Source organism: Mastomys coucha, unplaced genomic scaffold (assembly GCF_008632895.1).
Source record: "Mastomys coucha isolate ucsf_1 unplaced genomic scaffold, UCSF_Mcou_1 pScaffold3, whole genome shotgun sequence".
In the NCBI taxonomy this organism is placed as follows: Eukaryota; Metazoa; Chordata; class Mammalia; order Rodentia; family Muridae; genus Mastomys; species Mastomys coucha.
This window is the reverse complement of record NW_022196909.1, coordinates 13,360,064-13,373,400: the sequence shown is the minus strand read 5'-3', so window position 1 is coordinate 13,373,400 and position 13,337 is coordinate 13,360,064. Positions and strand designations below refer to the sequence as shown.

General features: G+C 47.4%; 1 protein-coding gene across 1 annotated transcript in view; it reads right to left on the bottom strand.

Annotated features, from left to right (window-relative positions):
- Positions 1–598: 598 nt before the first annotated feature.
- The window catches only part of Edar (ectodysplasin A receptor), a 79,443-nt gene continuing 66,704 nt past the window's right edge, over positions 599–13,337 (bottom strand). Inside the window, exons 7-12 of the mRNA XM_031348159.1 lie at positions 11,195–11,320; positions 11,022–11,096; positions 10,678–10,750; positions 8,054–8,213; positions 6,252–6,312; positions 599–2,972 (exon numbers count right to left, since the gene is read on the bottom strand). Of these exons, the coding sequence (XP_031204019.1) occupies positions 2,650–2,972; positions 6,252–6,312; positions 8,054–8,213; positions 10,678–10,750; positions 11,022–11,096; positions 11,195–11,320 (818 nt within the window). The 3' untranslated portion in view covers positions 599–2,649. The remainder of the gene's footprint in view (positions 2,973–6,251; positions 6,313–8,053; positions 8,214–10,677; positions 10,751–11,021; positions 11,097–11,194; positions 11,321–13,337) is intronic.

The following is a 13,337-nucleotide window of genomic DNA, read 5'->3' as shown; positions in this document are numbered from 1 at the left end:
TCTGGGGTAGTCTCCTTTCTTACTCTTGTCTCTGGGTCTGGACAATTGATTTGCTTTGCCCATAGGATACTCCAGAAATGGCAGGGAGCCAGGTCTGAGCCCAAGCCTTCAGATGGTCTCCATCCTGCTCTTGGCTTCTGGCCTTGCCATGATGAACTTCATGCCAGCTCAGGCTCTCCCTCTGGTTTGTGGAAAAGGATGAAGGATGATGGAGCAGAGCTGCCCTGGTCAACGTTGTCCAGCAGGCAGAGACCTGAGTACAGTCTGGGCAAGCTGACCCCACTGGCCCTTACTGACCCCAAAGCTAGACTGAGAAATGACTGTACTCCAAGACACTGAATTTGGGACAGTAACAGAGTGAGTTTGTAACTGATGGTGGCAATGTGGGAAAGAATGTCCCATGTTGTCTTTACATTACCCATATATGCCTGCCCCTGTCCTGTTAGCGAATACCTCCCTGCTCTAACATGTTACATACCTTGTTCATGGATGACCACAACCCCATGGTCTCATCATACACAGTACATCAGTGACATTCATTCACTTCCACTCTTATTGCCCCATTCAAAACAGTTCACAGGGTACCAGCCTGTAGGTCTCCTTTTTATTAATATGTTTATTGAGCTTATAAAAATATAATAAGTTACATAAACAGAATTATATAAAATATTCACAATTAAGACTTCACTGGCTCAGGCCCTCAGACCTAGCTTGGGTGTTTGCTAAATACCTTTAAGTAGTGAAAAATAATGACCGTCTCCAGACAAACATGGCAGCTTGGAGTTCCAGCATTAGTCAGCAAGAGTCCCTGTGGTCTTTGTTGGTTCAGAATTCTACAGCATCAGCAAAGCACACCGAAAAGCAAACCCTTCCTGAACTTTCTGCCAAATAAAGTAAATGACAAGGGGCTGGCTACCCTGAAGCAGAAAGCTGGGAGTCAACAAAACAGCAAGGATGCTGGCTGCCTCAAGCCTTGAACCCCAGTAGGGCGAATGGCGGCCAGCTCACACTGCCGGCTGCAGCTGCCCATTCTTCAGCAGAATGACAGTTGGAGGAGGAGAGCCTGCTGTCCTCAACCGGCTCACTCATCACAGATGACATTTACAAGTCTAATTAAGGGGAAGCTCAGCGTCGTTCTGCAAGACCAGGGGTAAGGGACACTGCAGGATCTCAAAGAGGAATTAAAAGGACGATTAAGCAGACTATTTAATTCGCAGGATATAGTAAATGCCTTCTAAAAAAACTCCAGCACAAACAGACAGAGGATCATATTAAAAATTCAGGACCTAATTACGGTCCTCTCACAGTACGGTCTATATTCAGTGGTGGGAAATTGCTTGATGTTTTCAAACACACCACTGATTCCCCTCCAAAGCCTTTGTTCCGTCATAGGGCTTGTAAAACAACAACAACAACAACAAAAATCCCAACAGCCTTCTAAACCAGAGGGAAGCATTCTCTGCAGTCAGCACTCCGGGAGGGAGCCCAGCCGCGTGGCATTAACCCCCCACCGGGAAAGCTGCCCTGGCTTCCCATTTCCTGGCAGTTACAGGTGCAGTAAGAGAATCTGCCAAGAGCAATGCCTGTTTATGAGCTCTGTAAACACTCTGTCCTACAGTTGCCCTTACTTGAGAATGGCGGCTGAGAGTCCCTCGACTCCCATTTCGTGTGGCCACCCAGACTGTATTCACCGTTCGGAGGCTCCTCTGGCCTCTCCCTCTTCTGTCTCTGTTTCCTTTCACTCACCCTTTTGCTCACCCAAGCCTCAACTCTCCTGACCACAGACATGAAGACCAACCTCTCATTTGCAGAAGAGAAGCTAAGTCTGGGGGACTTAGCCACTTTGGATGACTCCCCCCGGAGCTCAGGCCCCCCAGGCCCCAGCTCTGTACTGCACCTTACTGGCTCAGGATGCTGTGTCTGAACTCGCTCAAGCCTCACCCACGAGAATCGGGCATGGTCAAACTCGGAGCAAGTCACCATTTCCCTTTCTAGATAGGACGCACATCCCTTTGAAGTAAAAACAGCCCTACACATTGTGACTGCTGTGCCTGCGAGTGGGGCTGGAGGCCAAATCTGTCCACGCTTGTGGGGGGACAGACATGCCTTGTGTGTCAGTGACACAAGGTGAGCTCTTCCACTAGTGACTGCAAGGCTTGTACCACTGTGGGCGACTGTAAACACATAGGGCATGCCAACAAACTATGCTCTGTCTCAAGCAATGCAGGATGCGGGATGTCTGTACTTTGTAACCATTTTTTTTTTTAAACTAAAACCTTCAAGGTATTTTCTTCATTAGGATGCTCCCATTTTCAACTCCTTGAGACTCCATCTCCCTTCTTATAACTTTTGCTACATTTTTTTTTAAAGCATTTGCCTATGTGATGGCTTGGTAACGTGGTCTGTACCATGCCCCAGTCTCCCACTAAGTGCCTCCTTTAAAAGACAGGATCAGATTCTTCACCTGTGTCTTCCCCACATGGTTTGGTTCATCTGAGTGCTCAATGCGCTCCTTAGAGCAGCCTAAGGAATACAGTGGCCCACCAGGAAATGCCTCGAGTTTTGGCAGTCCGAGGGCATCACTCACAGCTATAGTGGCTTCATTGGATCCCCAGCTGGTCCCAGGGAAGACAATCCAAGACAAACTCTTCAGGACGCAGCTGGGGGTGGGGAGGCAGGTGGTACAACCCCTGCCCACTCCAGTATGTCTGCACACAAGGACTCCACAGCATCCAGCCGCTCGATCTGCACCAGCTTTGTGAGCAACTCTGGGATGCTGTAGCCTGCGGTGCTGATGCGGTCAAAGAGCTGCATGCCATCAGTCATGCCCCCAATCTCGTCCCTCTTCAGTCCAAAGCTCTCGGCAAGGTGGCGCCACGTTTTCACGACCGCCTTCTCGGAGTTGTACGTAGAGCTGAGCATTCGGCTTGTCTTCTCGAGGCAGTCAAATGGCAACTCTGTGGGGCTGAGACCTAAGAGAGGAATTGGTCAGAGTTACATGTCACAAACGGAAGCTCAATGCGAGGTCAATACCGAACATCTAGTAAGTCCTTAAAAAATTAATGTAAGTCCTAAATAGTCTCTTCCAGGAAATAGAAAAGAAGGAAATATTTCCCAATCTGATATCAAAACTAGACCAAGACCAATATTCTTTGGTTTGTTTGTTTGTTTTTTTGTTTTTCGAGACAGGGTTTCTCTGTGTAGCTCTGGTCATCCTGGAACTCACTCTGTAGACTAGGCTGGCCTCAAACTCAGAAATTCACCTGCCTCTGCTTCCCAAGTGCTGGGATTAAAGGCATGCACCACCACCGCCCGGCTAAGACCAATATTCTTAATAAAATATTAACAAATAGAAGTCAACAATAGAACAGAGAATTATTCACTATAAGTGACATTTATTCTAGGGATGTATAGTTCTGGTTTGGTATTCAAAAGTCAATGTGACTTTGATGTTAAGTCCAGAGGTAGTACACTGCTAAAAGCTGAGGTCAGGACCAGGGCTCTGCTCACAGAGCTCATATGTGACATCATGCCAAAGCAGAGAAGGCAGAAAAGGAAAAGTACACAGAGACCAGAAAGGAATAAAACTGCCCTTGTGTGCAGAGACGGATCATCTATGCAGACATTTCAAAAAAATCTACTCAAAGACTGCCATACATAGCAACCCAAAGGAATATCTACTGAACTATGGTATGTAAGACAAGCTTATCACTGAGTATAGACTGTATAATTCAACTTTCAAAGGTATTTTTAAAATGTGTATCTTATATGAATAGGTGTTTGCCTACAAGCGTGTTCATGCACCATGCACCTACAGAGTCCACAGAGGGCAGAAGAGGGCATCAGACCCTCTGAAACTGGAGTTAACAGATGGTTCCAAGCTGCCATGTGGGTGCTGGGAATTGAATCCAGGCTCTCTGCAGAACAGCTGGTGCTCTTTAGGACTGAGCCCTCTCTCCAGCCCCCAGTTTGACTTGAATAATCTTGAAATGACAAAATTATAGCAACAGAGAGCAGATTGGTAGTTGATAGGGCTGCAGTCGGGGGCTGGAGAACAGGAGATTCCCCTGTGGTGGTGGAAGGGGTCTCTGTCTACTGTGTTAACACCAACAGCTTGGTTGTGGTTTTTAATGGCCTTTGTGAGCTGTTACTGTTACGAGAAGCTGGGAGAAGTGCACCCAGGCTTTGTCCTATTACCTTACCAAGTGGTAAGAATATCACAAGCCTTGTGGGTATACAACCTTAAATCCCAGCACTTGGGAGGCAGACGCAGGCAGATCTCTGAGTTTAAGGCCAGCCTGGTCTTTAAAGCAAGATCCAGGCAAACCAGGACTGTTACACAGAGAACTTTGTCATGGGGTGGGGAAGGGGTGGGTGGGAAGAATATTGCAATAAAAAAAACAAAGTTTTAGCCAGACAGTGGTGGCACACGCCTTTAATCCCAGCACTTGGGAGGCAGAGGTAGGCGGATTTCTGAGTTTGAGGCCAGCCTGGTCTACAGAGTGAGTTCCAGGACAGCCAGGACTACACAGAGAAACCCTGTCTCGAAAAAACAAACAAACAAACAAACAAAAACCAACAACAACAACAAAAAACAAAAAACAAACAAACAAAAAAACCCCCAAAGCTTTAAAATAACTGGAGGGCTTTGGTGTCGTAAGAAACACATTAGGATCTTGAGGAAGGTGGAGTAGGTTGGGTAGGCAGAGGTAGTGAGGATAAAGGTCTTCATGTGACTCTAATGGTCTTGGGAGCCAAGCCACGCTGGCTTTAGAGACTCAGGCTTGGCCGCATCTTCTTACCGTGGCATTAGGAGGCACACATGCCTGGGCTGTCAAGGAGCACCCGAGGGCACAGGCTTGAAGCTTCCACCCTACAGGACCCACTGGAGAGGGCTCTTCATATGGTTGAAGTTTCAAATTAATTTGAAAGCCACAGTCCCCGTGGGTTTGATCTTTGAAAGCCAAGAAGACATTCTTTGGAAGAGAGAAAAGGTTTGGGGTTGCTGGAATGTAACTCCCAGACCTTACTCTTCTGGGCAGCCTACAGCACCCACCATGCCAAGCTTGATTGAGCAGGCTGACCAGGCATGCACTTCTGGAGCCGTGCCACGGTTCTGAGGGCGGCCAAGAAGAATTCTTGGCCCTGGGAATTCCTGCTCAGGAGTTACTTCAGGCCAAACAGAGCATCTAACCAGTCTGTCCCGGCTTAGGACCCGCACCTCTCCCACATGAGTGGTGGCATGTGCCTCTCTTCAGTCCCAAGGTTCAACCAGGTCAGAGGTGCGGGGAGAGATGCCAGCGAAGCAGGAGGCAGGAAAGTCCCCTGACCTCAGCAGAGAGGAGTTTATTTCCAGGAGGAATAGAAGCTCATTCAGGGCCTGGATTTTGTAGCACGCAGGAAGATTACTGACTGGAATGTTTATGCTTCTTCTTACCTGCCTGTTTAAGGCGGCCTGAACTTGCTGCTCATGTGGCTGCTCTGGAAGGAGGGGAGAGCCCTCCTGCCTTGTGAGGCTCAAGAGGGAAGATAACAGCTTCTAGGCACAACCATCCCTCACATGACAGTGTTTCTGGATCTATAGGTCTATCTGCTGATGCCATAACCATCTTTGTTTGTGTTTGTACACCTAATATTGACTCAAAGACAAAATCCCAAACCTATGTGCCTCACAGAACATGTACCCATTGGAACTGACTACTGGGTGCCATCAGATCTTTTCATGATGCCATGATGCCAATACCGGCACAGGCACAAGAACTATGGGACCCCTTCATTGCGTCCCCATCAACACACACACTGGGCTGTCTCCTGTCCTGTGGGGGATGCACTATGGGGTGCTTCAGTCTAAACCAGGAACCAAATTCACTTTGCCTCCACATCAGAAGTCGGTTTACTTAGCCATTCAGACAGCCCCTGATCCCATCAGATATGGATGAATGTCCTCAATTCTTCACTCAGGAGCCTCTTTCCATTCCTGGCTTTGGGTCAGTGGGGTTAGGAGGGTATCAGGGGAGTGAGCCCTGAATGGCTCTTTGTTTGTTTGTTTAAGACAGAGTCTCACTATGTAGCCCCTGGCAGGCTTGGAACTCACTAGGTAGACCAGGCTGGCCTCAAAGTCACTGAGATGTACCTGCCTCTGCCTCTCAAGTGCTGGGATAGACACTTTAAAGGCATGCACTGCACATTCAGCTCTAGGATTAAAGGTGTACACCACCACACCCAGCTCTAAATGGTTCTCTAGTCCTTACCTTCAACGACACCACACACGTTGGCATACACATCCAATATCTTTTTCCTTCGGCTTTGGATCTATAAAGAACAAGTAAGACAACGTTCATCTTCAGAAACAGGAAAGACGCCAAATCCTCGCCTTTGCGATGGCTTGGTCTTGATGTCTAGGCATACTTGCTATGTCAAAGCCTTAGGTAGAAGCAACCCAAAGTTATCAAGAGGAAGAATATCCCTAGGCTTCCATGCAAACTCCCATTGTGCACACCAGGGGTGCCATTTCTGTTAAAGGGGCCACCAATGTTAGAGCTGTCCTTGGTATGTTTAGAAGAATGGCCACCAGGGCAGCCATGCATGCAGAGGCTAGCAGAGTTATGGAAGCCTCTCTTTTCCAGGGCAGAAAGCACAGGGCAAAGCTAGGCAATGAGTGGCCTTGGGTGAAAGAACCCATGCCTGTGGCAGGCAGCATAGAATCCAGAGTCTAGGGCCAGGCCAGATCCAGGATCCCAGTGGGGATTTTCCTTACTACCAACAATGTTGCCACAAGGTTTGGCTGGGTTGCCCAAGGCACAGACTAAGGAAGGAATGTATGCCGGGGCCTCAGAGCACACTCTGTGCTGCAGACATAGCATGCCTTAGTGATAAAACTCTCTGGACAATTTGTACACATAAGTCTGTTGCTATGTAAGAGAAGTGTCTATGTGTATGCACATGTGCTCACATTTAGGATACCGAAGCCTACGGTTACTCAAGACTCCTATGTCAAATGTCTATTTGCATAGATCCTATTCACATCCTCCCATGTACTTTAAATCATCTTCAAGTTATTTTAACTAACACATGGTCTATTTATTATGGAAATAGTTACTGCATTGCATGGTTTATAGATTACTTGCAATGAGAAGCATGCATCTTTAGTGCTGTTTTCTTTTTTATATGTACGTTTAATCAACTCATAGAACCCACAGATATACACAAGTGCACGTGCATGTGTGTATGTGTGTGTGTGTGCATGTGTGTGTGTATGTGTGTGTGCATGTGTGTATGTGTGTGTATATGTGTATGTGTATGTGTGTGTGTATGTGTGTATATGTGTGTATGTGTGTGTATATGTGTGTGTGTATGTGTGTATGCATGTGTGTATGTGTGTGTATATGTGTGTATGTGTATGTGTGTATGTGTGTGTATGTGTGTGTATGTGTGTATGTGTGTGTATATGTGTGTGTATGTGTGTATGTGTGTGTATGTATGTGTGTATGTGTATGTATGTGTATATATGTGTGTATGTGTGTATGTATGTGTGTGTATGTATGTATGTATGTTTATGTGTATGTATGTGTGTGTATGTGTGTATGTTTATGTGTATGTATGTGTGTATGTGTGTGTATGTATGTATATGTGTATGTATGTGTGTGTATGTGTGTGTATGTGTGTATGTGTGTGTATGTATGTGTGTGTATGTGTATATGTGTATGCATGTGTGTGTGTATGTGTGTATGTATATGTGTATGTGTATGTATGTGTGTGTGCATGTATAACTACTTAGATATGCATGGTATGATTTTGAAGTTTTTTCTGTTCTTTGGCATTTACAATAATTTTTTTAAAAAAACTTTTTCTCTTTTGTCTATACGCAGTATATTTAAGATAAATTTCCTCTTTTTTTTCTTTTTTTTTTTGACTTGTTGCTTTGCCCAGCATCCTAGCTGGAACCCTTGGGAGAAAAAGTGCCCTAAAGGGCTTATTTCATATAAGGTGTCTTGTCTGATGGCTGTTAAGTCACCGCACCAGTGTACCCAGGGAGGTGTCACCAGAGCCTCACCCCAGCAGACTTGTTACTGGTTATAGACTTCTCCCTGGCCAGGTGAACTAGCGACAGCAGGCATAGCTCTGGGGACCCCTGCTTGTCCGAGGCTGGCTCTTCATCACTGTCCACACTGCGACTCAGCAACTGCTCGTTCTCAGAGGAGGCATCATTCTCACTGTGGAAACAACCAGGGTACCTGTTAGTGAAACTCCAATCCAGATGAGCTGTCCCAGCACCGCTCTTGTTACCCGGGTATGGGCAACACGGTACAATGTCTTGTTCCTTAAGCACTTACGACATGTTATGAGCTCTAGGTAAGGAGACATGAGGCAAGAAAAGCACATCCTGTTTCCTGACAAACAAGCAATTCTGGTACTGAGTGTCCTATAGATGTCTGCATGGGGTTTCCCAAGAAGCTGTGGGTTCTGAGAGGCTGGGGACACCACCAAGGGCTGTACCTGAACATCTCACTGTCTGACACCACAGACGCTTGGTAAAGATTCATGGAGTATGTTCTAGATTCGTGCACTTAACCCCAGCAAGACAAGTACAACCATGGGTCTTCAGGTTAAGTTATTAAGATTAGATGGCTGGAACCCAATCCATACGAGGTTTCTAAAGTAACCAAGAACACACACACAAAAGTGCACTCTTGACTGGTAGCCTGGTGTTAGAATGAGGCTTGTGGGAGCTACAGAGAGCTCCTAAGGGTGGGCAGGGTGGGTGATCATGTGCATCTAGCCTCATGTGCTTCCCCCTGATCATAGCTCAGGTCACACAAGATCTGGCACCCATGGGTTAGAGTTTATGCCCTTAAACCATTCAAAATAAAAGCAGAACGGTCTTTTTTTTTTTTTTTTTCAAAGCATTCTGCTTACTTTCTTGCTTTGGCTAAAGAACTTTAGAAAAGGGGATTGTATTTGCCACACATTATATTTGAGTGTGTTACTGTAGCTGTGAAGGCCATAGGCAAACAAAGTCCTGGAGCCAGAATAAAAAAAAAAAAAAAAAGAAGTTATGAAACCATCTAGCAGAGCCACTTTGTCATTATGCTTGAGGGCCTAAGAGGGAGGTGGCCGGCCCACCCCCATCACTAATTCTGGCAGTCAAATGGAAGTACATAATGGTATCTTTATTGAGCACCTCATGACATTTCCATAGGTTCCCACATAGCACCCAAGTCCCATTCCCAAGACCCAAGAGCTGTTTGTAGGGACAAAGGCTCATGACCTTATTTTTAGAGCAAAAGTGTAATATTTATATATGCAAAGTGTAGATATTTCCTCAAGTCCAGTCCCGCACATTCTCCCCTCAGAAGAAACTCAAGCCATGGTCGCATCCTTGCCTGCCTACCATCTCCATTTGCTACTTTTAGGAACAAAATGTCCTGAAAGATGAAGGGCCAAGCTGGGATCAAATGGCACTATGCCATCCATAGAGCCTTGCCTCAGTCTTGGCACCTTGTATGACAGGGCTCAGACCACAACTTCCCAGAGTCTGAACAATGATCAGTTAGAATTGAGGCACTGGGGGAACTAAGTCCTTTCCAAGGCCTTGAGTAGTCTCACATCTACTATCCACCCCAGCTGTGCAGAGATGCCTGTGTTGGGAGTATTGAGAGCACTAGAATAGCTTCTGCACTAGGGTTCATGCCCTAGCTGGTCTTCCTCAGTGACTGGACCCGATCCATCCAGGTAGCCAGAGTCCTTATTCTCAAACAGGAAAGACTTGGCAGGAATTCGTGAGTCATTGTGGGAAGATCCTGTCTTGGGTCAGGAGGGAGGGTTTGGCACTCTGTTCTTTAGGAAATTGTCTTACCAGCACTGGGTAAATGGGACCTTCCCACACTTGTCTGTAAGGCCACAGAGCAGGATCCAGCAGAAAGGGCTTTGTACGCTTTGTTGCTGGGAACCAGTGCGAGGACCAAGACTACTACTGAATGGGGACCATAGGAAACGACTTCCCTCCTCAGTTGATTTTAAAGCAGAGGCAGGTTCTAATGGCCCAGCGCTTGGAAAATGTGCTAAAATACGGTCAGGTAAATCGCCTTCCCCAGAGGCTTATCACACCAGCCCTTAATAGATGACTGACAGTCTGGGCTTTGGTTCCAGTTCTGGCGATCACTCGTGTGTGATCTTGGTCCAGTGATGGAAGTGGGGATGGCATCTTAGGGGTGTGGCAAGACCAGTCTTAGGCCTGGGGCTGGGGTTGTTGGCTTTAAAGCAGTGTAAGCCCTGCTGGCAGCTGTGGGAACCTGGCTGGCATGTGTGTGTGTGTCCTGTGATTCATATTGGCTCCTAAGTTTGAAGAGAAGAGTGGAGGGCTCTGGGCATCTGGGAGATTGGGAGCAGGGAGAATGGACAAGTGGGGAATAGTAGGCAGGTTTTACACCTGCCCCAGCTCCTGTAGTCAATGAGGAAACAGAAATTCAACGCTGGTTTACATTGCCCTCTTTGGTGGGAAGCTGCTCTCTAATATCCTTGGAGCATCCTTAGGCCAGGCACCAGCACCCAGTACACTCACTGATACAGCTTGCCTGCCTGCTCAAGGACCTGTAAGGAACCAGCTGGTAACTCTGTCCTTGGGACTGGGAGTGTTCAACCTAGTAGTGAGTGTAGTTGAGTTCCTGTTACACATACCTTTTGGGGGTCTTTGTGGGTGTTGCTGTCAACTTCTGGAATTCGCCATTCTCAGGGAAAGTCACCACACTGTCTGTAGGAATGGAAGTTGGGGGTTGGTGAGAGTTAGCTTGTGGTGTTGGACTTGGATCTATCTCCCTTCCTGTTTCCTTTTCGGTAGACATCCTTGGTGACCAGGTCCACACGTGGGGACAGAACGAGTGGGTGCGCTACACCCCCCCCCCCCCAGGGCCCTGGAATCAGAGGTGGTCAGGAAGCTGGGCTGCCAGGTTTGAGGACAAGTGAACATACTCTACCTTTATGCTAGCTATTGTGCATGGGGCACTTGGGCTATGTGTACAGACCTGGGGCCTCTTTTTTCTCCTCGTGTGTGTTAGCTGGGGCTTCTGCATTCTTTCCTGGGGGACTGCTACAGCAGGCTGCTTGAAGAAAGAGGAAAAGATTGGCATGAGCTCCCTAGCTCTCTCAGAGAAGGTGACAGAGTGATGGATTAGGGACATGGGTGCAGGGATGTCACCTGGAGCTGATGGCTTAGTCTTCATGATGTAGAACATGATGATGAGGACGATGGCAATGGCCATGATGAAGATCGTAGACATGGCAATAATCAGGGCGGTGGCCAGGTGTCCTTGGCCTGAGAGCTCTGCTGGCATCAAAGAGAGGAGGATAAATGGGTTTGAGGGCCCCTCCTCTAAGCCACCAGGAGACCCAATCACAGGAATGCTTGGTCCATAGATCATACTCCCAAGGACCTGGCCCTCAAATCAAGTGTTGGCTGCTAGGTCAGAACTACTCATCAGCTTCCCCCACACTGCCAACTGGGTGTATGTGTATTGTACTTGGAGGATCAGGATGCAAAACAAGAAGTCACTCCTGGGGTGCTCACTCTTAGTGTCACTACCCTGAGGTCCTGAGAGAAAGGTAGAGATGAGGACCAGAGAGGCCCATGAACAAGTATCTTGTCTTGGGAGTTCAGGCGCTCCCAAGTAAAAGGCCACCCCTCCGGCTAGAGGTTACATTCCTGGTTTGTTTTTACTTGGCACCTCGGCTTCAGAGTATTAACAAGAGCCCCAGGGGAAAGAGGGCTGAACTGACCCAGCAACTCCTACTGTTTCCACCTCTGCTCCACTGCTGCTTATTCCTGGAGCTGTTCGCTCGGTCCCCTGATGAGGCTTTGGACTTGTGGACTATCTGAAGCCTTCCTGTAGTTCTCCAAAATAACTAAACAGGACATCTGGTTTCCATGGAGCAGGATCCAAATGTCCTGTCACCCAAAGAGGCAGCGGCAAGCATCTGGCACTCTAGGCCATCGGAAGGATGTGCAGAGCTGAGAGCCCACTGAGGACGTTCAGGCTCCTTGATGTCAGCTGGTGTGTTTATAACTGTGGGGTGTGGGAGATGGGTGATGTGCGTCTTACTATTCTCGGTTGTGTGCTATTCCCAAGTGCTGGAGGTGTGTGTGTGTGGGGTGAGGTGGGCGTGTCTGCATACTGTCCTCATTCCTTGGGTCAGGATGTAGCAGGCTGCCGACTGATGCTTTGAGGGTTCTTGAAGGTACCCCAAGCCTCATGAAGACCCAACCCCAAACATGCTTAAGAATCAGATGGCATTAAAACCACAGAGCAACTCCTCTATGAGTTTTATGAGTCTCTGTGAGAAGGGACAAACCAGCTCAAAGGCTTGCACTGAGAGAAATATAGATGGGGGAGGGGAGAGTGACCCTCAACCATCATTTCCATTTCTAATGAGCTAGGGAGAATAAAAGCCATTGAAAATGAGTATTAAAAGTGTAAATCGGGGCTGGAGAGATGGCTCGGTGGTTAAGAGCACTGACTGCTCTTCTGAAGGTCCTGAGTTCAAATCCCAGCAACCACATGGTGGCTCACAACCATCCCTAATGAGATCTGATGCCCTCTTCTGGTGTGTCTGAAGACAGCTACAGTGTACTTACATATAATAAATAAATAAATCTTTAAAAAAAGTGTAAATCGATGTCAGCAAGTGATGGCTGACAGGAGCCTGATATAGCTGTCTCCTGAGAGGCTCTGACAGTGCTCCACTAATACAGAAGTAGAGGCTCGCAGCCATCCATTGGACTGTGCACATTGGGATGAAGGAGCTAGAGAAATGACTCAAGGAGCTGAAGGATTTGCAGCCCCTTAGGATGAACAACAATATGAACTAACTAGTACCCTCAGAGCTCCCAGGGGCTAAACCACTAACCAAAGAGTACAGGTGGTGGGACTCAGGCTCCAGCAACATATATGTAGCAGAGGATGGCCTAGTTAGTTATCAATGGGAGGAGAGGCCCTTGGTCCAGTGAAGGCTCTATGCCCCAGTGTAGGGGAATGCCAGGGCCAGGAAGCAGGAGAAGGTGGATTGGTAAGTGGGGGGTGGTGGGGAGGGAAATAGTTTTTTTTTTTCGGAGGGGAAACCAGGAAAGAGGATATCATTTGAAATGTAAACAAAGAAAATATCTAATAAAAAATGAAAAAAAAAGTGTAAATCGCTGTTGACACTGGCTCCTGACTGTCACCTCCCACCCTGTCAAGGTGGCTGGAGTACCAGGATATCCATGGAGTAGCAATTCTATACCAAGCTCCTACAGCTGATCATGCAGCTATCATGTAATTCTGTCACATTACGGAAGTGACAAGAAG